The sequence below is a fragment of the Andrographis paniculata genome, unplaced genomic scaffold, assembly GCF_009805555.1.
Source record: "Andrographis paniculata isolate CXL003 unplaced genomic scaffold, ASM980555v1 Contig69END, whole genome shotgun sequence".
Classification (NCBI taxonomy): Eukaryota; Viridiplantae; Streptophyta; class Magnoliopsida; order Lamiales; family Acanthaceae; genus Andrographis; species Andrographis paniculata.
In genome coordinates, this window is record NW_026137605.1 from 2,592,692 (window position 1) to 2,618,077 (window position 25,386).

A 25,386-nucleotide genomic window follows, 5' to 3' on the forward strand; every position below is an offset into this window, starting at 1 on the left:
ATAATATATAGTAGTAAAGAGTTGATCGGCATACCGGATCAGTTGCTTCTTGTAATGGCTCTTCTATTTCTTCTTCGCAAAAGGCACGAGCTCAATGCACCTAGCACCAGCCTTCTATGCAGGAGCTTTGGTTGTCGTTCCTATTTCTCTATTAAATTTATTTTTCTTAAAATAAAAAAAAAATAAAATCCTAGAAACATATTCCAATATTCCAATAGCAAGTATACATATATATATTCTGCAACATATAGATAAATCTCGCTACATTGAAAAAACAAAAAAACTTGCATATATACAAATTAAATAAAAAAATTCTGCAACATATAAATAAAAATGAAATCCCCAACAATATAATTTTAAAAAGTAAAATTATATATAAATCTTGCAAAATATTTATATTATTATATTCTTTTCTTCATGTTTTTGTTATATTGCAAAATCAGCAGCATAATGAAAAAAGATAGATGGAAATAGAGGATGTTAGACAAAGAAAAAGATAAAAAATTATCGAATATAAAAAAGACCAGAAATTCAATACTAGAAATTTCGATGGTGATGGTGGTGGATCCGAAGACGCAGCAGCAACAGAGAGGTCCGGTGGCTGCAGCAGAATTGTCTGGCAGTGTCGTATGAGCGTGGAAAAAAAAAATATTTATTACCAAGATCCATGGCCGCGGCGGTGGATCCAACGGCGGCAAGAACAAAGTGGTCCGTGGGAATTGTTTGGCCAGAGCAAAGTAATAGTTTAATGAGGTTGAGAAATAACTTTTAATGAGATTGAAAAATAACTTACATGTAAAATAAATGGGTGTGTGAAATAAGTGGTGTAATGCCCCGATTTCGGAGTGTATAAAATAATATTATTATAGCAAATAAATATTTTTATAATATTTTGAGATCAAAAAATTAATATTTTAGAATAAATTTTATTCCTATTTTATATATTAGTTATGATTAAAAAGACTGTTAAACAGATAAATATCAATAATGATGAATATAAAATATAATATATAATATATATAAGAACATATAAAGATAAGGATGATAATAATAATAATGTTAATAATAATAATAGTAACATTAATAAAAATATTAATATATTATAATATATATAATAATATAATTATATATATATATATATAAAAGCAAGCAAGCAAACCCATGTTGGAAGGCAACACAAGAACCGAAAGCAGAGGAGGAAGAAAGAAAGAAACAAGAAACAAGAAAGAAAAAGATTTAGTCTTTCGATTTCGACTCCGACTTCGGTATTATATTCTTTGTTATATGCAAAATTTAATTATGAATTTTAATATGAATTTCGATATTTGGAATATTAAATTAGAAATTCTTCAAAAATTCATAACTGGCTATTTGGATATTTAATCGACGAATTTCTTTAGCTAATAGCCTATTCGTAGTCCTAGCATTATATTCTGAAAATTTCGTATCGATCCGAGCCGAATCGAAAACGGCAGTGTACTGTGCACCTGCCTGTTTATTCATATTTTTAAGTATTTTTATTTAATAATTGGGTGATATAAATATTATGAGGTATAAGAGTTTTATAGCTAGAATATCATAGTCTACTAAATATAAAAGTTTGAAACCCAACGAGCTAATTATAAAAATTAGCTTTTGAATAAGCAGGTAGCTCCTATGTATAATCATATAGGTCAGCTGATTTGAGTAAATAATGGAGCAGGTGTACGTTGGAAGAGATTTGGGTGAAATTGCGAAAGATAGGGAGTGTCGATAAGAGGTAAACAGTAAGGAATTAAATCTAATTTTAAGAAATTAGGTATGCATGTTGTATGTGATTTTGAGTAATATGTTAATGTGATATTATGTGAATCATTTTGTCAGTGCATGTATATATTTATATATATATGTTTGCGTATGCATGTGGGAGACTTCACGGTTTATGATATTTGATATGTTGCGTTGGTGAATTTATTAAAAGGAGAATAGGTGAGTTGTCTCACTAACCCTTTTCGGTAAATTCACTAATTTGGTATGTTGCACACATATTGCACGGTTTACCGGATATGTTTTATGGATCTATCGTCTAGTCGCCGTGTGCGGTAGTGCTAGGCGAGGGCATCATCTGGGGTTAGGATATTCAACCCCGATGTACCGTAACACTTTGGCTATAGTGGACGATAGTAGTCGGACAACTGGGTGACTTAGTCGCATGGTCATTCAGGGATTAGACCCATTGTAGTTGAGACGTATTTGGTCTAATTATTCGTGTTCGGTGTTGTTCCACTCATTGGACTGATCACTAGTGAGGTCTACCGGTAGTTTAGGATCATATGTCAAACTCCAAACGTGATCCCGTCAGGGCGCGCGAGGAGGAGTAGAGTTTCCGGGTTTCCCTTGGGTGATTTAAGGTTGCACGGATTCTACTACATTACACGGGATATAGCTAGTCAGTGGGGGTCCTATCTTCGCTATCACAGACTATGGGGCGTCTTGTGGTTAATGACGACAACATTCGGCAATGTATTGATTGTGAGAGTCGTATGGTGGGTATATGGAAGTGACCGGATGACCGTTATATTATTATGGGTTTATCAGGTCCTTCCTTGAGCCGAGGATTTTCCGGCTATTTATTGATGATGGTTTAGTGAGCTTGTTATTACGGGGCCGAGAGTATTCCGGCTGCTCACTTAGACATATGTAGTGAGCTTATGATTATAGAGCCGAGGTTATTCCGGCTGCTCACTTCGGCGGATGTATATATGTATATATGTGGATGTGCATTGTTGTCGAGTTTGATATCTGTATTGCATCATTTCACTATTGGCATGACATGACACGTATTTTATAATTAACGAGAATTAGACTTTATTTTAAAAAGATATGAAATGACATATTTCACGTTAGTTCTTAAAATGGATTTAATTCTAGACTGCTTTTAAGAAAAATATTTGTTTCAGGTATGCATAGCACATCCGAGACAGGGGACGTCTCGGGATATAGAAAGACGGGCTGAGTGAGTGAACTTACATCTATTGTATTATATATAAATTTTTAACCGGAAAAACCTCTTGTTTAGGAGTGTGTTTTGTAAATATTCATAAATCAAATTTTGTTATATAATAATGCGCTTTTATGGTTAATTTTAGCCTTAACACTGTATTGTGGAGCCCGAAGTAAGAGGTGACGACCTCATGATGCAAGGTGGCGGTAGCATTTCCAGTATGTGCCAACTGGAAGTGTTACAAGTGGGGTGAGTTAATGTGAATGTGGGTGAAAATAATGGGAGTGTGAAAAATAATTGAGTGGAAGAAATCCCTCTTAACAATATTCTATTTTTTGTATTTGGATAAAATATTTATCTATTGTAATTTTAATTTTATTTATTGAAAGATAGATTTAATTTTAAAAATACATAGTATTTAGTCTTCCAAAAAAAATTTATTATTAAAATATTTATATTTTAATTGACTTCAATAGAAATATAAATAATATATATTTAAGTTCTATAAATTTAAATTAGATTTGATTTATCAAATTTTATCATATTGACAAATCAAATAGAATATAATTTATTTACCTTCTTTTAAAATTACTAATGAACATAGGAGTATATTTTAATACAAATTAGTGTATTCAAAATATTATATATATGATCTATTTTTATATTTAGAATATAATATAAAACAATATCTATAATTAAATTTATACTATATGTATACAAATTAAAATTAATGCTACACAAATAAAAGAAATTAATGCCAAAAAAATCACACCAAAGTCACAACTATTTAATAAAATGACGTGGAATTAGTCGTGATTTTAATCAGATAATAATAATAATAATAATAATAATAATAATAATAATAATAATAATTGATGCCACTTTCGGAACAAAATAATAATAATAATAATAATAATAATAGTAATAATAATAATAATAATAATATTGAGATGTTGAAATCGGCGCCACAACAAGTAAATTGAAAAATTAAAAAAAAGTAGGGTCAAAATTTTGATTAAACAAGATTCAGTACGCAAGGCATACAAACTAAATTATTTTTTTATAATATATTTAGAAAAAAATTTTACTTTCGGACTATTTTTCTCAATTTATTTCAAGAGAATTCAAAATATAGAAATATGTGTTGTAATTTATTTCGAGATAATATTTACTCTCGGAATATATTTTACAACTTGTTTTGAGACAATGGATTCTCTCGAAATATTTTTGTGACTCTTTCCAAGACAATTTATACTCAAAATATTTTTCACAATTTAGTTTTGAGACAATTCAAATCTCGAAATATATTGTATGACTAATTTCGAGACAATCTATACTCTCGGAACATATTTAGCAACTCATTTCGAGATAACATATATTCTCGGATTACTTTCGTGACTTGTTTTTTAGACAATTTATACTCCCGAGATATTTTTGCAATTTATTTAAAGAAAATTCAAATTTCGAAATATATTTTGAGACTTGTTTCGAGACAATTCATACTCTCGAAATACTTTTCGAAACTTATTTCGAGACAATTTCTACTCTGGGGTGTTTCAAAATAAATATGTAGAACTGATTTTAACTTCTCATTCCTATAAAAGGACTCTTTTTATTTTTTTTAGAAGGAACACCTTATTTTTTAAACATCTCAAAATAACCCTGAGGGAGGGGAGTGTCATGTAGATGGAGGGGAGTGTCATGTAGATAGTCTCACTCTCACACAAATCACCATGTAGAAATACATTATTGATATCTAATTGAAATATCTTTCAACCAAAGTTACTTCACACTTACAATTACTTTCTGAATCAAGCTTTGCTGCTGAATCATTTAGAATACAATCAATCCTGACCTAAATTCCTAATCTTCTTCTTCTTCTTCAATCGATTCGTTTGCTACAGCGCAAAAATAATTCGGTAATTCCTCTTCTTATTCAGTTTTTGAGGGTTGAAAGCTATCGAGTGATATGCTGTATGAATGAAGCTAACTCCTTGCGCCCGACGCCATCTTCCATAACCGATTTCCTCACAGCTTTTCCGATGTCTGCTGCTCTCTGTCTGAGCATGTCTCCTTCTTTCGATGCCATCAATCTTCTAACCGTCTGTTCCACCATCTCAGACGACACCACTTCTTCTCGACGGTCCCAACCTCTCACCTCCAGGCCTATCTTGAGCACTTCAGTTATGAGGACTGAATTTCTTGGCTGGTCAGAGTGCATAGGCCAAGCTGCTATCGGCACGCCCATACTGATGCTCTCTATACACGAATTCCATCCGCAGTGGCTCATAAATCCTCCTGTTGATTCGTGTCCAAGGATTTCCAACTGCGGCGCCCAATCTCGGACGATAAACCCTCTCCCAGCCACCCTCTCCTCGAATCCTTCCGGCAGTTGGACTCTTCTGACCTCCCCATCATAAATGTCCGCTTTATCTGCATCCCTCAACACCCATAGGAACTTCTGTTCGCTCCTCGCCAGCCCTTCGGCCAGCTCTGCGATTTCCGTGTTTGATAAAGAGACCGTGCTTCCAAACGAGACGTAGATGACAGAGTCGGCCCCTTGCTCGTCCAGCCACTGTAAGCATTTGTTATTACTCTTGCTGTCTGTATTCTGTTTCAATAGCAGGGGATGGAATGGTCCCATAGCCCACTGTTTGTCGGCTCCGGTTATCTTTCCTTTATGCAGCAAGTCGAGGTACGTTCCTTCTATCACTCTTGATGTATTATAAATCTCTCCAGCTTGGAATTTTGGTGTTGCTATGAGCAAACTTGATATCTCTGCAAACTCAGGTACAAAAGCGCCTTCCGACGACGGCGTCAACTTGATCGCGGCTGCTTCTTCAGGTACATCCGGTTTTCCGGTGACTTCCCAGTAAAACGCATACAACGAAAATGCCGATATACTCTGGAAGCAATATGCCTCTACATTAGGCAGAGCAGCAACATCCTGCACGGTGTACGCCATCATCGAGTCGTAAACAACCACCGTGCGTTCTGCTCCCTCCGAAAGCGCTTGCACCAGCTCATAGACGGGCTCGCGGAGATCCTTAATGGCGGACTTGAACAACGGAATCAACTGAGATGGGAATTTGTTGCCGGAATTCGGGTCAGGTTGGATGTTGCTGATGCCTGGGGATCGAACGTCGTGGAAATATAAGTTCGCCGACGCTGCAGGGTCCCAACAGTGGACACGATTCTTCGCCTGTCGGACATGGGTGGCGGTGCTGGCGTAGTGCACTGGGATGTCGTGGGCGGCGATGCGGCGGGCAAGGTGAAGTAGCTGGTTGAGATGCCCTTGCGCCACCAGTGGCACCATCACCACGATTGTTCTCGGTTTCGGTTTCGGTTTCGATTTCGATTTTGATTTCGGGTCCATGGAAGAAGTAATATGGATATGAATATGGAAATGGATATGGGCAATGAATAGTGAAGAAACAGTGCGTTGAAGCTTTTTATAAAGAGTGGGGAAAGATTTAGCTGTGAATCCATTAGGTAAAAGTGTTTCTGAAAAGTTCCAAAACTTGGTTTTCAAGCGCAAGAAAAATCTTGCATCGTGACAGATCATTGGCGTAGGTTTGTCCGTCTCTTCCGTGGTGCTTTACTAGAATTGTCTGCCCATAAAAATACAAAGTAGTGGCCATTCTTGTTGGTCAGAATTTTAATAGTATTTCCAATTCGACTGTCTGGCCAAAGTTCTAGAATACTTTGATTACGTAATTGCATTCGCATCAATGAAATTAGGGTGTGCTTGTTTGAGGATTTGGATTTTGAACTGTCATTTAAAAGAAAAAATTTTGAATTTGAATAGTTATATAATGTAATATAAACATAGCGCGTTGATGTGATGTTTTGAATGTAAAATTGATTTTTAATATAATATAAAAAATGAAAAATAAATGTTTAATTTGATATTTTTGGGGAAAAAAATTAGATGAATAATGTAAATCCAATTCAATCATCCAAACAAACACACCCTTAATGGGTTTTCTCTCTATCTCTCTCTTTTTCTTTTTTTTTTTAAATTTTTTTGAAAATCATTTAGTTTTATATTTATATTAAATAAATTCACTTACAATTTTTTTCTTCCATGTTATTAAATCATTAATTTTTAAAATAATTTAAATAATACTCCATCTACCTCACTTAAATGATTGCCTTTAGTTTAAGTTTATGTATTTGTGGTAAGAAATTAAAAAGTGTATTAGTAAAAATAATTCTGATTTAATAAAAATAATTATAAATTAAATTTGAGATTTTTAAATTGTTTAATTAAAATAAAAAAAATAAATTATAAATTTTAAAATTTAATTAAAGTGTATAACTATATTTTAAAAAAAATAAAGACAAAATATGTGAGACGGACGGAATCGATGGAGTATTTATTTTGACTCACAAAGATGGTTCATCTTTTTTTAGCTCGTTCCGTAAAATTAGTAGCATTTCTTAATATAAGTAATAATTAACAAATAATAATTAAAATTAAGAATTTAACAATATCTTATTAAATCGCTATACTCCTAACTTTTATTATTTTATTTGATTGTAAATTTAGAATTTGGGGGTTAAATTTTAAATAATAAATATTAAATATTATATAAATAAGTGTTTATGTGATGTTTAAAATTTTAAATTAACTTTTATATAATATAAAAAAAATTGTTGTTTGATTTAATATTTTATGATTAAAAATTAGTTAATATTGAAATTTAATTCTTGAATTTAATTTCTATGTTTTAAACAAAAAAAAAAATTATTTATCACTATAGTAAGTAATAGTGAAAATATCAACTTGTTCAAAATGATTGATATTGTAAATTTTTATATTGTGTGATACCATATCCAATTTTGTTGGTACAATAACTGTATATACTTTTTAGCATTTTTTATATTATATATCGAAAATATCATATACATTTTTTATATTTTAGTATTCGAAATATCGGTATATATATAATTTTGTATATTGATACTAAAATAATTAATTTTAATACAATCTTAAAATTATAAAATTATATTTAATTTCGATATTTTGGGGTAAAATATTATATTTTGATACTATACGTGCAATCGATTAGAGATGGCTTGATGCGGTATACCAACAATACTGGATCATAATGTATACCATACCGAATTTTTTGGTATATATAAAAAATATATTGATGTCGTACAAATTTGATATTTTCGGTAATTTTTTTAGTAAGATATGTGCTATTTCAATAATTCGCTATTTATTTCATCCATAAATTTAGTTTATCAAACTATTGATACAATATCTCGGTATGGTAAAATAGCATGAGAGTTTCGCTATTGGACTACACATTCGTTCCCATCAAATTGCATATCTTGAATTTATAATCAATATAATAATTTTTTAAAATAAAATAATTTCAATAAATAAAATATAGAATATTAAAAATTAGAATAAAAAATATTTTAATTTTTATTTCAATATTTTTCATCAAATAAAGAACATTTAAAATAATATATTATTATAAATATTATACAAATTAATCAAACTAATTAGTTATATAAACTAAAATTTTTTAAATTGAGTGCAAAATAGAAATTGGACTAATTTAATCGGACAAATAAAATAATAACTTTTTATTTAACATACAAAGTTAATAATAATAATAATAATAATAATAAACTTAAATATAATAATAATAATAATAATAATAATAATAATAAAAAAAGGAGAAAACATTAATGAAGAGAGAAAAAAAAACACTCGTAAATAATAATTAACAATTTTCTAATTGGCCACTAGATTAGATTTGGCGTCGATTAGTAAAAGTTAGGGATATTTTTTACGAAATTAATATTAGGGGGACATAATAATAATAAAAAAAGGGTTCAAATATGAGGATATAAATGGTAAATACCCCTATAAAATTTCTACAATTGTTTAGAAAACATTCAATATTTTCAGGGTCACCATCTTGAACTTCACACAATCGAATGTTTTTACTTGACCTTATACCCGCAATATCATTAGCCTTCAATTGTTTCTCGGTGTGTACACTAATTTTCCTATGAGCGGACATTAAAATTGACATATTTGGATCAAAATCATGATTGTGTGTTGTAACTGTTTTCAAAATAATCAATGATTCATCTTCTTTCTTTATGACATTGAGATTGACGGGACATCCTACTCTTTTAAAAATATTTTGTGTAGAGAGTATTTATAATTTATCACATGCCATGTACGCATATTTTTTATTTGTTAATACCCTCTTCAAAACACTAAATTCAGACTTTTTTCGCATATTTTTTTATAGTTTTGGAATATACTTTCATAACCTATCATATACCATTCATATATATAGCCCATCAACTTCTTGAATTTGATTATCTTATGAATTTACGTCAATATTAACAGGTTCCTAATATATTATTAACATTAATTTTAAATAATATCAAAATTAAATTAAGACTATATAATAATTATAATATTAACAAGTTCCTAAAGCTATTATATATTGATTTTTTTACTGAAAAGTTCAATTCCATAATTTAATTTTAATTTTTTTTTATCTTAATCGAAAGTAAAATGTGTGTTAACATGGCTTGATAATACTGTTTAATTTATCTTCTCCGTTTTTTTTTCATCTTTCTCCCCCTGGCCTCTTTGTTGCCACTCCTACGTCATCTATGTCTCAATTTATTGATTAATTTGCCTTGTCACCATCTCTAGGATTTGAACCATCTACTTCTTCTCAGCCGATGCCTCATTTTGAGTTTCTCCATGATCGATGTCGTCAACCTAAGTAAGTAGACCTTCATTTCACCTTATTGATTATTATTGTTACTGTCATTTTATCTCACCATGAGCCTAGATCATTTCGTAAGGCAAGTGGTGATCCATTGTAGCAATAAAATATGACTGAGAACTGTAGACTTTGGAAAAGACTCACGCTTGGGACTTGGTGAATTTTTCTTCTGGCAAGACACTCATTGGGTGCAAGTAAATTTTCAAAATCAAAACTAATTCCGATAATTCTATTGAGCTCTACAAGGCTCATCCAGTGGCTAAGGGTTATTCCCATGAATATGAAGTCGAAGAAACTTTTGCTTTAGTTGCTCGTTTCACTATTGTTCGTTGTCTCCTTGCAGTTGTTGTTGTTAGTTGTTCGTCTCTTCTTCAATTAGATATCAATAATGCATTCTTACATAGTGCTATTTCCAAGGAAGTTTACATGATTCCTTCTCTAGGTTTTCTATTTTTTGGGAAGGTTTGTCGTTTACATTGCACTTTATATGGGTTGAAGCAGACCCCTCGGGCCTAGTATGCCATATTTACGTCTGCACTATTGGAGTTTGATTTTACTACGTATGGTTACGATTTTGTTTATTTCTTCGTATTTCTTCCTTAGGGATAATTATCATCTTAATTTATATTGATAATATGATCATGACGGGGGTTGATGTGTATGGCATTTTTTTATCTACAGGCATATCTCAGTCAGCAGTTTGAGATTAAGAGCTTAGGTCTCATTTGTTATGTTTTGGGACTTGAGGTCTCTGATTGTCCCGATAGTTTCTATCTATCTCAGACTAAATATACCTCTAATCTTATCTTTCGGGTTGATCTCATTTATGTCAGATAGTCTCCACACCACTTGCCTATGACGTTCGACTCACTTCTTAAGATTGCTCTCTTCTTGACGATTTTACTCAATATCGTTAACTTATTAGGAGTTTGATCTATTTGACTATCATTCGGCCTTACATTGCTCATGCAATTCATATAGTGAGATAGTTCATGACTGCTCCGAGGACATCTCACAACTCATCCGTCTTGCACATTCTTTATTATGTGAAATGTACTATTCTACATGGTTTAGACTTCTCATCCCGTTTCTCTTTGACACTTAGCGGTTACTCTGATGCTGATTGGGTGGTGACCTTACCAATCATCTTTTGACTACTAGTTTATGCTTCTTTCTTGGTTATTCTCTAATCTCTTGGCGTAGCAAGAAGCAAACTCTAGTTTCTTGATTAAGTGTTAAGTCAAAATATCGTGTTTTTGTTGACTCTACATTCGAATGGCTACATCGATTACTCACTGATTTTGGTGTACTTTATTCATCTTCTACTGCTCTTCACTGCGATAGTTAGAGTGATATGAAGATAGCACATAATGATACTTTTCATGAGTGCATTAAGTATATTGAGTTTGACTGCTAATTTATTCGCCATCATGTCATCCATAGTATTGTCCATATTGTTCTGGTTTCCTCCGCAGATCAGACAACAGATATCTCACCAAATATCTTCTTCATAATCTTTTCTGATTGTTCTTTTAAGCAAACTCAAATTGGTTTTATCGTCCCATCTTGAGTTTAAAGAAGTGTCAGCTATAGATATTTTTTTTTGTATTATTTATCTTTTATTTTAATTTTAAGTCCAAGTCTACTTGTACCATCTATTTTGTGTACCCTCAATGTTTAATATACAATTCATAATTTTCTCCCAACATAATTTTCTCCCAAAAAAACTTGCATGTGCAAAGAAAAAAAAAAGTTATGGAATCATTCTAATATAGGCTCCAATTACACTACTAAAATAAAAAAAAAAAAAATCAATTACATGACTAAAAAAAAATAGTTTATTTTATTTAAAATCCAAAACCCTAAATTCATTTATATTAAATGGGGTTTCAAATTCAAAAAAATTTATATATGTCATGACTTTTTATATTTTAGAATAATAATTTTATTATTTGAGTAAAATTAAAATTAAATAAATATATCAAAAATTATAACTGAAGTAATGGCTTCTGTTAGCATGCGTCCTAATCGGTTGGATTGTCCATTAATCCAAAAGGTGGAACTAAGGAGGCGTTTGGTACAGATAATGGAATTGCAGAGAAATGAGAGTAGAGAATGAAATTGGAGAAAAAAAAATTGAATAGAGCAGAAGAATCAATTATCTTGTTTGGTCAAATAGAGAATTCAGTTGAAAAATAAAAAAAAAAAAAAAAAAAGAAGCAGCTATATGAATGGAGCAAACAAGAATAAATGATTAACCAAATAAAAAAAAATTAACGAATGAGAATTCATGAAAAATATTTTTGGTTATTTTTTTAAAAAAAATTATAAATTATACACGATATTTTTTAAGATTATATTTAATACAATTTCTTAAAAGATCGTAAAAATTAAATACTTTAACAATAAATCAAATTTGATTTTTGTAAAATTAAAATAATATAATTTTTAAAAAATTAAAAAAATTAAATAATACAAAAAAGATAAAAAAAAATAAAAAAATATACTGCAACGTCATTTCTCTCTATTTCCGTGCATTTGAGAGATAAATAAAAATAGAGAAATGAAAATGATTTATTTTTTAAGTTTCATTTCTCTGACTCAAACAAACAATAGAAATGAGGCCATTTCCATTTCCCTGACCTCATTTATCTGTACTAAACACAACCTAATAATGAAGGTATAATTTATATTTTATTTTCTAATAAAAAATATAAATTCATTCTGCCCTTTAATTTCTCTTTCTTCTTTTTATTCTCATTCGATTATTTTAATTAAATATGTAAAAAATTAAATTGGCAAAATGAAAGAAACGAATAAATAAAAATGTGTTTTTCACAATATATGCATTGGCTTTTTATAATGTGAATATATGCTAACTAATAATGTGTTATTTTAAATGTAATAATATGATAATTTTGTAATGGACTGAAATATGCTCATTATATTGTAATTATTTGCTATTTATATGCTATTTTATTATAATTACAAGCTAATTATGCAATGTGCTTGCTTTGTGGTGAAAAATGTTCATTATAGTGTAAGTATTTGTTATTTCAATAGAAATATGTGCTAAAGTATAAATGTGCTAGTTTAAATGTAACAATGCGCTAATTTAACAATTTGTTTGATGTATGATGAAATGTGTTTATTATAGTGTAAGTATTTACTATATAAATATAAATATAAATATGTGCTAAACTACAAATGTATTATTTTAAATGTAATAGCATACTAATTTTGAAATATGTCATTATAGTGTAAGCATTTACTTTTTATAATGTAAATATGTGTTAAAAATATAAATGTGTTATTTTAAATGTAATAATATGTTTAATTTTTTTTTTTTTTTTTTTATGTATGACGTGAGAACCCACAGCCGCTACCCAAAAGTGTGATCTGAGGCGCTGAGGATTTGAATCCAACCCCTACACCATCAAGCCATCCCTTACGGGACAATAATATGTTAATTCTCCGTTGTGCTTATTGTGTAGTAAATTTTATTCATTATAGTGTAAGTATTTGTCCTCTGTAACATAACTAATATGTTAACAAAAAAGTGTTAAATACGGTAACTCCAGTACAAATAATTATTTTACTTAGATGTCTCAAAAATTAAATTAGCAAAATAAAATGAATGAATAAACAATATCCACCAAATTAATCAACTCATCCTCATAATATATAAAAAACAATAATAAAAAAAAGTATATTAACAAAATATTACTCAAAACATTAACAAATATAACAACTAAAATAAGCAAATTACTAGGTCGTACTCTAATAAGTTAGAACATACAAATTGACTAAATTAATCTTATTAAAAAAAGACCATGCAATCTAATTTTATTGCAATCCAAAGTGAAAAATAAATCAACATCTTACTGACGTATTGTGCATCAGCAGGGTAACCACCCCGAAAGTAATATGTAAAATATAATCAAAATATTTTACAAATATTTTAAATTCCACATTGTCAAAATATGTAAAATATTTTATTTTTATTAATCAATTATCATTATAAAAACTTTTACGTGACAATGACATAATTTCTCATACTTCGTATAATATCATGTTTTATATTACCAACGTTTATCATTTTCATTTATTAGGATAATGTTATGTCTTGTAATTTTTGCTCCTTCAAGGGGCTTTGGTAGGACTCCTAGAATGTTTACCAATAGTGCATTTGGACAATTGTATGTTGTTTATATTGTTTTCTTTTTGTGTTGTTATATGCTATTTTTTTGTGGCTGTTGATTTTGCACAGTCATTTCATTTAATCATAATTTTCTCTTCGTGTGTGATTTTTTCTTTATTACCTGATGCCCCTTTTTATTATGGTTAGTTAATTAAAAGTCAGAATGATTCTAGCCACTTTGAAAACAATACGGATTCTATGCTGAATCAATAAATTCAGCACAATTGAATCCAATCAAAACCATTAATTTTAATCATAATTTTTAATTTTAAAATTGTTGATAAAGGATTTATGGCTGAGATTAAGCTCAGCAAATGCAGAACCTAATTATACATCAGCATATGATCTCCAGGACTTTGAAAATCTTACAAGATAATGATGATGATTATTATTATTCCTAAATTGTATTGTACTACTGAATAGAAAATTAGATTTCATTTAGGTATGTTTGACCATTTGATTCACCTTAAGAATAATATGATATGTTTTGCTGATATTTGCAAGTGATTGTCCAATCTGGGTATGTTCCTAAATTCAATATTCAGGACCATTTTGAAAAAATCATTGTCGTTCGATGAAAATTATAATAAACGGATGAGATTGCAGACATTGGAAGATATGTAATTTGATTCATATAATTAATAATTTCGTAAAAAAAAAGGAAGACAAGTAATTTAGTTACTCAATGTTCGTGCTATATTCCGTAAACCATATTACATTCAAATAAACAACATATTACATTCAAATAAACAACATATTTTACAACGGTGTATATCATTTGATTCTTCATGTGACGATTATTGGACTAATACATCTTTTTAAAGCTCCAACAATGTGTGCAAGTCATATTGTAGATACACGAATAGACGAAGATTTGTCATGCGAAAAAATACAAAAAAAGGCAAAAAGTGATCATCATAATGTGCAATACATTTACTATTGCTGCAATAAAATGGGTAAAAAAATGGGTAGTGAAGTTAACCTCAATAATAAACGAACATGTTCAGAGGATATTGTCATTTTGTCATACGTATAAACATAATGGTGAAAAATATATTTAACATAGTTCATCGTTTAAACCTGAACAATATATCATAACTATATAATATATAAATCATAAATAAAAATCATAAAATAAAATATATCATAACTATATGTGCAACATCTTTATATGCAACTTACATAATTTATATATGAATGTATATATCATGTCTATTAAAGTTATATATTATACTTATAAGCATAATGGTGAAAAATATATTTAATATAGTCCATTATTTAAACCTGATAAGTATATTTTAACTATGCAATATAAATCATAAATAGGAACCATAACATGAAATGAAAGTGTGCATAATAAGGTTTAGTATCCCCAATTTATCTTGAGTTAAAAAATATGTGTCCTGAATATAGATTGTACATGTCCGAAGACCAACAAAAAGGTTTTTAGAAATAACTGTGTGAATATTTTTTTTTCTAAAAGAGACTAATCAAGAATCCACATTTACGCACAATCACCATCAAATTTGTTCATCGTCAACCAACTCTACCTCCGTCCTCCCCCTACTTCAAACGGCAGCAATCGAGAGCGGAGGCGATAAACATGCTTGACGGAGGCTAGCGTGGCCAGAGATGTTGTTGGCGATGGTTGTCAACTGCAAAGATGTAAATAGAATGGGGAATCGAAGGCAGAGACAACTAGCCAGTTTGATGGCATCGGGCACAGCCAGAGATATCGGCCGCGGTGGTTGTCAACTACGGAGGTGTAAATATAAGAGGAATCGAGGGCAGAGGCGGTTAGCGTGTTTGACGGCGGCGGGCACGGCTAAAGATGTTGTCGTCGGTAGTCGCGAAATGCATGGTCAACAGAGGCAAAGAGATGAAAGATCATTGAATTTGTAAACGTTTCTATTTTTAATTAAGATTGACTTTCTGAATATACAGAAATTAGTTAAAATAAATGATTTCTTTTTAATGAAATATCATTGAATTATTTTTTTAAATACCTAAAACACCCCAATTAAAATCACCGTTCGATTAACAATTAAATTGATCGAATTGTTGAAATAAATTCAGGATCCTCCTGAATTTTATATAACATCATGAGGATACTAGTATTCATGATTGCCCGATATTGTATCTGTGTATTTATAAGATTTTGTAAAAATTTGGTTTGCCCTTATTTTACAAGCCAGATGTTTAGACTTATGTGGTTATTCAAACTACTTTAATTACAAATCCTTTTTGGAACTTTTCCAGTAGTGTAACACATGTCAATTGGTCGCATATGCACTTCTCCTTTTATTCTGTATGGAACTTTCATCTTCCCTATAAGTATGCTTATACTTGACAGACTAAGTTAAAATAAAATCTTACCCAATGTCTTTATTTCTTAATGGTGCTTTCATAATAACATGAACACTTGATCACTTAATCACTCTTCGTATATGAAGAATTTTTAATGGATATTGTTATAGCATGTTGTTGAAAAACCCATGCCTCCAAGAACTTCATCACTTTTGATATCTCGACACCTATGCATTATTCATTGTTGATATAATATTGAATACATAATTGTCAATTTACAATTATTCATTGTTAATTGAGCTTCTTTTATTAATGAGTTATGGGTAGATTGGGGACTTTTTTTATTTCTCTTAAACTTATATAAATTGTTTTATAAATTCCCTCTTTAGATATAGAAAATAAATTTGTTTAGGGTAAACTTCAATACACACTTCTGTGTTATAGGATATTTGTATGAAGTACCCTATGTTTAGCTTATTACGCGATTTACCATTATATAATAACAATATGCACTATTTCCCCATTCCGTTTGAAATTAACTGACGTTGATCATACGCGTTGTTTGTGCGTTTATAATTCAATAAAACTCCCAATTACTATATGTAAATACTTTTATGCCCTTTGCGTGAAATAAATTTAGAATAATCTTCAATTTCTCACTTTCTCACAGCCAAGTCGAAGAGAGACACGAAAGGAGAGAAATTTGTGGATGTACGAACGATTCTAGAAATTCCTCATCCATCCCGGTAAGAATTTTCACTTGAAAGCTTTTTCTGGGATGTGAGTGTTTGAGTAATCAATTTCCAAAGTGTCTATTGGGGTTTTTTCGACGAAATGATGAATGAATTTTTGAGTGGGTGGTAAGAAATGTTTAATTGATTTTCAAAGTGTTTACGTTTTTATTTTTTGTAAGAGTGGTAAGAATGTTGTGTATGGTTAAATTATCGATGTTATTTTTAATTGATTAATCATTTTTCACAATAAGCGGATAATGTAGCTGGATGTTTTTAGGTTAAAAAAGTATGTTATTTTGTATTGAATTTTGGTTTCACATTATTAGTTGACACAACGGCAGTGAAATTGTTGGTTTGGTTTAGTGTTGTAGTGTAGGAATTTTGATTTGTTGTTTTCACAATATTAGTTGATACAACAACAGTAGTTTGTTGGTGTAGTTTCGTGTGCAACATATTTATGTCTTGATTTAGTTGAGTTTCTTGTAAATGTTAATTGTTTTCTTTTTAAATGAACCGATTGACCTTGCTCGTGAAGAATAGGTGGTGATAATATCGACGGCTTCATCAAATAGTAAGAAGAATTTGATAGCATAATTATTGGATTTGCGATACAAAAATCCAATGTGTAAATATGGAAAATATGCTGCCATTGGAGTTGTTGGCCCTACGGAAGACACCGAAGATAAGTTGTTTTGTAATTGCAGAAATCGACAATGTGATTTTTTTTGTTGGTTAGAACCTTTGAATGCACAAGAAAAGAATTGCTCAAAATATAGGTTTGGTACCTTTGATGAAGAAGATGAAGAAATTTTGAAAACCGATTCCAAAGCCAATGAAATGCACTATACCACGGTGATACTTGAAATAGAGAAAATTGGCAAAGCGATAGAATCGAACACCAGATGTGTAAAAAGAATTGTCAATAGGATTACGTGTCTTTGTGTTATTGTTGTTGCCATTATGGCAATGGCTAAGTAGATGCTCATATTATATTTTTGTGTTATTGTTGTTGCAATTATGACTAAGTAGACGCTCTTCGGTGACAATATGTTATGTATTTATATTATGTATCCATATATGTGTTGTGTTTATGGTTAATTAATTTTCATGTTGTTGAATTATGTATCCATATTGTTTAAATGTGTGGTGATGTTATGTGTTTATATTGTTTAAATGAATTATATTGCATTCTACATGTTTTGGTTCAAAATTATGTATGCATTGTATACATTTTGGTTCAAATTTAATAGGCAATGATTAAAATAAAAGAATAAAAAAAAAAGTTGTTTCTGTTTCTGCGAGCTCGCGGAAACACAGTTTGTTTCTACTGGAAACAAGCGATTTTGTTTACTTGAATCTTTTGTATCATTTGCATCAGGCCTACATATTTTTTTGGGCCTTCTAGCTCTTTTTTTTACAACAGGAGGGATCAAAAATACCAAATGGGGACTTCTCAAAGTCATGCATACTTGGTACATGACTGACCATATGGTTGTATAGATTGTTGTACAATTGCTTATTGAAGTACGATCTAAAAACTCCAACGGATCTTGCCTATCCATATCCAGAACTGCATTGCATGACAACAAAGGTATCCAACCATCTGCAAAATCCCACATGTGCAGCTTCTGGTATTCAAATTAACTATATGATTAGCCTGCTAATGTATTATTTCGAACTTGTCGTCTTCTGCCCAACTGGGGAAAATATTTCTGCTTTCTTTCCTCTGAGCCTCAATTTTCTTCAAAATATTTGAGCAGATACGACTTTCAAACTTTCTAATTCTTTTCTTTTCAATCTGAATTTGTGTCATGCATTTTCTTCTTATCTATTCAAACATCTCGATGATTGGAAAATCCTGAGCATGCATAACATAATGGTTAAAAGACTCGCTGATGTTATTAATAAATGCATCACATTTAGTCCTCGCAGGAAAGTAGGACCTAGCCCATTGATGCTTGGGTATATCCGCCAACCACTCAAAGGCATTTTTTGATTCATTGACCTTCGGATCACAATTAAGGATTTTCTCCATTGTATGCTTGTGTTCATTCTTGTTGTAGGTTGAGGCAGCCTTCCAGAACAACTATTTCAACTCCAAACTCTAAAACTTTGTTTTAAAGTTATTTTACATATGACGCAAACAAAACCGGTGCTCGGCATTCGGTGCATGCTTAGCAACAACGTCAATAAAACCTTTCTTATCGGAAAGGAAAGACCACCAGCCATCTTGTGCATCTCTAATGTCCCTAAACAACAAGTTTAAGAACCAATCCCAGCTATCAAATTTTTCGATCTCCACAAGCGCCATAGCAATTGGGTAAATATTGTTATTCTCATCCATCTCGATCGCTTTCAGGAGCTGACCCTTGTGCAATCCCTTCAAAAAAACACCATCAAGTCCAATAATTGGCCTACATTTCTCCTGAAATCCATCCGATAGTGGTTTTAAACACTTACATCCTTTGAAGCACCGGTAGAGTTAGTTCTTGATCAACTTTCAAAATAACCGAACTTTCAGGATTGTGTTTGCAGACTCTTACACAGTAATCATACAACCTGTTATACTACTATTTGATATCGCCTTTTAACAGCTCTATAGCATGTTGTTTTGCTCGGTACACCTTGTGTGTGCTTACATTAACCTCAACATCTCTTCTTATTTTCCTTCGCAAAGACTCCAAAGACTCCCGGATTGTCTTTCACATAATTCTTAATCTTTTTTCCCAGGTACCTGATGGAATAAAAATTAACAAAATTAACAAAACAACAGGTGCATGATTTGGTTAAATATCTCTATCTGGGGATTATGATCTGATTCGATGGCTTACGAAAAAAACAAAAAAAGTTCAAATAAAATTGACATTATGGAGCAAAGAATGGAAGCCCTGCATATCTAGTAGGCTAGAACTATAACAAAATCATATGCATTCATGATTAAAAAATAATTACTATAAAATATATTAAAATACTTCATGAAAGTTAGCTTGTGAGTTCGTCGTCATGTGTGCACATGTGTCCTTGCTCTTAAGTGTTTTTATCTGAAATGTGGTCCATCGCATGATTGATAAAGCCCGTATAAACCATTCGCATCTTTTTTTGCAAGTTGCTGCCACAACATACTTTTCCTTCTCGGGATACTTTAAGTCCCACCATTTTTCTATCAGTCCACTCCTTTAAAGCTTTCTTGAATTTCTCCCTATTTGAAAATTTAATGCCCACCTCGAGATCTTTTGTACCTATATCCATGTTTTCATACCGTTCGGTATAACAAGGCCCTTATGCTTCTTCATCACACACCAAATATGCATCCAGATCATTCTCTTATTCTAAATCACATCACTGTACAAATCAACATTCCTATCTTTTATTCCTACTCTATCATTATTCACATTGTCCTGTCTATTTTTTCGTTTCTCCTTCCTTAATGATCACAACTCCTTCAACAATTCTTTCATTTGCTCCCGCTCATTGTCGGGCTTTCAATAAAAATATCATCATCCGATGGACCATCAAACCCATCGTACATCTAAGATGGATCATCCGAGTCAAAACCACCCCATTCGGCACTTGATTTTTCAGTATCAACATAAGAGGCACCCCCACTACTCAACACAGAAGCCACTCCCTCAACACCACCATCATTTTCTATATCATTTTCTGGTGAAGCATTATCATCATAAACCCTTTGTTCATCAACTCCACAAGCCTCAACTCCCTCCATAACCCCTTCAGCACCACGAACGACATCACTCTCTAATACTCCCTCAACCATCTCGTCATTGACATCTTTTCTATTATCCCTATAGTTATCCAATATTGTTACACGTTCCCAATTCTCCCACACAGCATCTCTGACCTTGTCATTTTCCACCTGATGTCATTGTGTCTCTTCATTAGAGTGATGCATCTCATCTCTCTCTATATTACCCCCTCATGCATCATTACCCTCATCAACAACCTCTGTGTCTTTCGATGGGAGAAGTAAAACCTCATTGAACTTACTAATTTCCTTGCCAACATTGTCCAAACTCATAAACCTTAACTCCTCTGCAAAAATTTTTACCACCAATTCATTCTTATATGCCCACAAAAGGTTAAGAATATCTACATTTGATGTACAACATGCTACTTTTCAAAAGTTTTACCCGGCAGAGATGAATAAAATGCTAAATTACTTCCCACTCCACCAGTTTTAACATGCATATCAACTAATGTCCAATAATCAAATGTATCTTTATCAATATTTTCAAACTTAACCTTCATACCTTCCATGTACTTACCAAATGGACACCAAATTAAATAGTCATCCACCCATAAATCGACATCCATAGAATCCGTCATTTGATACCTGCATGACCCACAACCATTTTAAAAACAAAAAAAATCATCAAGGTAATAGCTAAACACTACATCTACGAATAAAGACAACAACATTCAATGCAACACCGAAAAAAAAATAACACATAACAACCATAACCCATATGGCCTACTAAACCACACAAATGTTAATTTTAAACTGTAGATGCATAACCCAAGAAACACTAATAGGTCCCAAAAAACAAAACATGTCGCGACAAGGGATTATTAAAATTTCAATACTCCATATCAATACAGTGACTAAAAAGTTGTTATATTGAAATCATTTAGTACAAGTTCCCAAATAGAAATGAAAACGAGAACCCTCAATCATGATGAACAAGAAATCATCGAAAAGAAGCTGAATTTGTTCTTACCTGCCGAAGAATTACTTGTCGCCAAACAAGAATGAATGTCGTCACTGGAGGATTCCGAGAATGCTCCGAAATTGCTACCTTCGTGATGAATGGAGAATAAATCGAACGTTCAAGAAAAAAATCGATCCTTCCTAAGCCCTAATCGATCAAGTGAGAGTGCGGGGGTAGATTTTAATTTCGGAGTTAAGACCATTAAAATGTAAAAATAAAACCCTATATTATCCAGGGGTAAAACAGTCATTCTCAATTTATTTTTATTTTAAACTCTGTTAATTTATAATACGGAGCTTTTTGGGGGTTAATCTAACATAGGAGAGTTTATGCAAATTTATGAAAATACAGGTGTATGCTATTCGATTTATCCAATTTTTTATAATTTTTTATTTTCAGGTACATAGATTTCATTCTATCAAATTCATATTTGTTCTTTCAATTTTGTGTTTTTGATTCATGAACCCTACATGGTTTATTGTGAATCAATTTTTTTTTTCTTTTCAATCACTCAGGTTATTGATTATTATTTGCTAGATAATCGGAATGACTGTTTCACCTAAAAGCTTCAATTTTTAGGAATATGCGTCATTAATTATTTTTGTAACATACGGAAGTCCCCAACATTATTGGCACTGCCAAAGTGAATATTTTATCTCATCTCATCGGGTAATATGAGCAATAAATGCTTCCATTTTGGTGCGGCTAGTTCCTCCTACAATGGCCGATTCTCTCACCCTAATCCCCAATTCCCGAGCCCTTTTTCTAATCTCATTTCCTTCTTCCCAAGCCATCAATTTCATTACAACATTCTCCACAACATTCGACCTCACAATCTCGTCCCGACTTTCCCAATCTCGAACCTCAAGCCCAACTCTCAACAGCTTCGTCAACAACACCGCATTTCTTGGTTGGTCCGAGTGCATTGGCCATGCCGCAATTGGCACCCCCATGCTTATGCTCTCTATGCTCGAATTCCAGCCGCAATGACTCATGAATCCACCCGTCGACGGATGTCCCAATATTTCTAATTGAGGAGCCCAATCTCGAAGTATTATACCTTGCTTCTTCGTTCGTCCTTCAAACCTATTCAAATTAATCTTATATTGGAAATTATTAAAGATAATAATCATAACTAAAGGAATATAATAATTCATACAACCCTCGTACAATACTGGTACATTTATTTTGGATGGATAATATTATTTTATCTTACTTATATTTACTCTATATTAACTCTATATTATTATAATAAAATAAAATATAGTATAATTAAGAATTATTAATCCTCTTGTACGGTTGGATTAAATAATATTCTTTTGATCCACCAAAATAATATCAAATTTTCATTCTAATTATCAGCTAAATTCATTCATAATTTGTTTATAATAAAATATTTTATTCACTCATAAATTTATTATTTATATTTTAACAAATAATAAAAAATTAACATATTTGTTTTATCAACATTTTAGTTTCTGTCATCATATAAAACTACATATAAAGTTTTTGAACAGAAGAAATACGAAAATAATATTAATATTAAAAAATTATTTTATTTTTTTTATTAATAACTAATTTTATCATATAATGAAAAATATCTTAATAAAATTTAATATTCATATAAAATAATTAACTAAAATAAATATTAAATTATTTTATAAACTTATTATATAATTTATTAAAATAATATTATATAATATAATCTCATATAAATAAACAAAACCTTTTAACCAAGTACAAGTGTTTGCTAGCCTACAAAATATCTTAAAATTTAATTTATTTTTCTTGAGTTCAAAATCAATAAATAGCAATAAGATAGTTTTTTAGAAGCACAAGCCAATTATTGAATTTTGTTATAAAACCCCTGGTATCATGGAGTATGTTGAATAATAATAAATAAAAACATTAATTTAGTTATTAATTATTAAAGTGAAAATCAATAATATTTGTAATTAAATTACCCTTGAGGCAAATCAAGTTTCCTGATATCGCCTGTAAAAATGTCGCCTTTATCAGCATCGCGAAGCACCCACAGAAACTTCTGGCGGCTTCTTTCCAAGCCGGCGGCGATTTCTCGAATCTGCTCATCGGACATGGAAGTCGTCGACCCGAACGACACAAAAATAACCGAATCGGGTTCCTGCCGGTCCAGCCATTCCAAGCACGCCGAACCGGCCGGCTCTAATTTACTCACAGGGTGGAATGGCCCTAGTGCCCACACTTTCCCAGCCCCTGTTGACTTTTCCTTTTCGAGTAAGTCGAGGAAGAATCCCTCGATTTCATTGCAGGAATTGTAAATATCTGCGCAGAAGATTTTCTTCGCCGCTTGTTGGTGCTTTGAATATTCTAGAAACTCGGGACTAAAGCACCCGTCTGATCCGGGGACTTCTCTCAGGATCTCTGCTCCCGGAGCCACCGCCGGCATCCCGCGGCGCTCCCAGTAGATGGCATAGGCGGTGAACGCCGACACGCTGCGGAAGCAGTACGCCTCGGCGTTAGACACTGAGTCGAGGTCCTGGACCACGTACGACATCAGGGAGTCGAAGATGACCACCACGCGGCGGAAGTCCGCCGACAGACGGCCGACGAAGGCGGTGATGGGGTCACGGAGACTCATCGCCGCCGTGATCGCCGGAATCAGCTGGTCCGGAAATTTGTTCGATGAATTTGGGTTCGGCGGCGGGGTCTGGAACGGCGCCGGTTCGAATTCCTGGAAATGAATTCTGGCGGCTGCGCCTGAGTCGTTCCAGCCGTGTACCCGGAGACGGGCCTGGCGGACGTGGGTGGTGTCGCCGATGTAGTACACGGAGAGATTCGCGGCGGCGAGGAGGCGGGAGAGGTGGAGGAGCTGGTTTAGGTGGCCCTGCGCCGGCAGAGGCACCATTACGACGGCGGTTTGAGAATTTTCCGTCGTGCCGTAAGGCGCCATGGCTGAAATAATCTTCTCGTGACTTTTCTGCTTCCCATTCTTCTTTCTTATATAGAATTTTAGTTCAAAATATTAAGTTAGTTACTTATTATATTTACAAAAAATGACATACAACAATTATTTACATCCCATAAGTCTTTTTCTTTTTTTTTTTTTTATTATTTAAGTTTTGTACTATATGGAACTTTCCAAAACTACAAAATGGTTTCAACTTTTTTATATTTTATTTTTAAGTTAAGATAATTCTACCTCAAGAAAAAGGTAATTTAATGAAATAGTTACAATGATATTATGTAATATAAATTGTAAAGTTTCTTTAAAAAAATGTGTAAAAAATAATTATTATAAAAGAAAACAAACATATTGATAAATAGATCAAAATAAAATAAAATAATAAATAAATACATCGACTCACAATTAAGAGAATATTTTTAAAAATAAACTAGTAATTCCTCCGTTTAAAAAACCAAGCAATATTTGAATTCAACACGAGATGTTGGCTCCAAATTTCGATTAAATCCTCATAACATTAATTGAACAACTCCAAGATCATAAAATGTAAATTTCTACGAGAGAGGCTGGTTGTTTGTTGTATGATAGGACTACGCGCAAACTGATGACGACAAAAATTGAAAAAAATATAATAATTAATAACCCAGTTTGGCTACATCTGAGAGGTTCCATCATTGAAGCTCAAGGATATTTGGATACAATCGACTTACACAC

The 25,386-nt window shown here is 31.7% G+C and overlaps 2 protein-coding genes and 1 long non-coding RNA gene across 4 annotated transcripts; 1 reads left to right on the plus strand and 2 right to left on the minus strand.

Annotated features, from left to right (window-relative positions):
• The first annotated feature begins 1,168 nt into the window (after positions 1-1,168).
• Positions 1,169-3,292, plus strand: LOC127263937 (uncharacterized). Its single transcript, XR_007841585.1, has 4 exons — positions 1,169-1,265; positions 1,703-1,759; positions 2,940-2,995; positions 3,129-3,292. It is a non-coding gene; the product is annotated as an uncharacterized LOC127263937 (long non-coding RNA).
• A 1,626-nt stretch (positions 3,293-4,918) lies between these two features.
• Positions 4,919-6,550, minus strand: LOC127263334 (zeatin O-xylosyltransferase-like). The gene has a single exon (XM_051292310.1). It carries the CDS (start codon positions 6,546-6,548, stop codon positions 4,941-4,943), a length of 1,608 nt encoding a protein of 535 aa, XP_051148267.1. The 5' UTR covers positions 6,549-6,550; the 3' UTR covers positions 4,919-4,940.
• A 15,793-nt stretch (positions 6,551-22,343) lies between these two features.
• Positions 22,344-24,759, minus strand: LOC127263880 (zeatin O-xylosyltransferase-like). Of its 2 annotated transcripts, none has more exons than XM_051293163.1 (2): positions 23,693-24,759; positions 22,344-22,814 (listed from the first exon to the last, which is right to left on the minus strand). In XM_051293163.1, the coding sequence occupies exons 1-2, from the start codon at positions 24,658-24,660 to the stop codon at positions 22,391-22,393; spliced, it is 1,392 nt and encodes a 463-aa protein (XP_051149120.1). In that variant the 5' UTR covers positions 24,661-24,759; the 3' UTR covers positions 22,344-22,390. The 2 variants fall into 2 exon arrangements, with proteins under 2 accessions (XP_051149120.1, XP_051149121.1); XM_051293164.1 differs by having other exon boundaries at positions 22,477-22,806.
• Between the last annotated feature and the right edge of the window lie 627 nt (positions 24,760-25,386).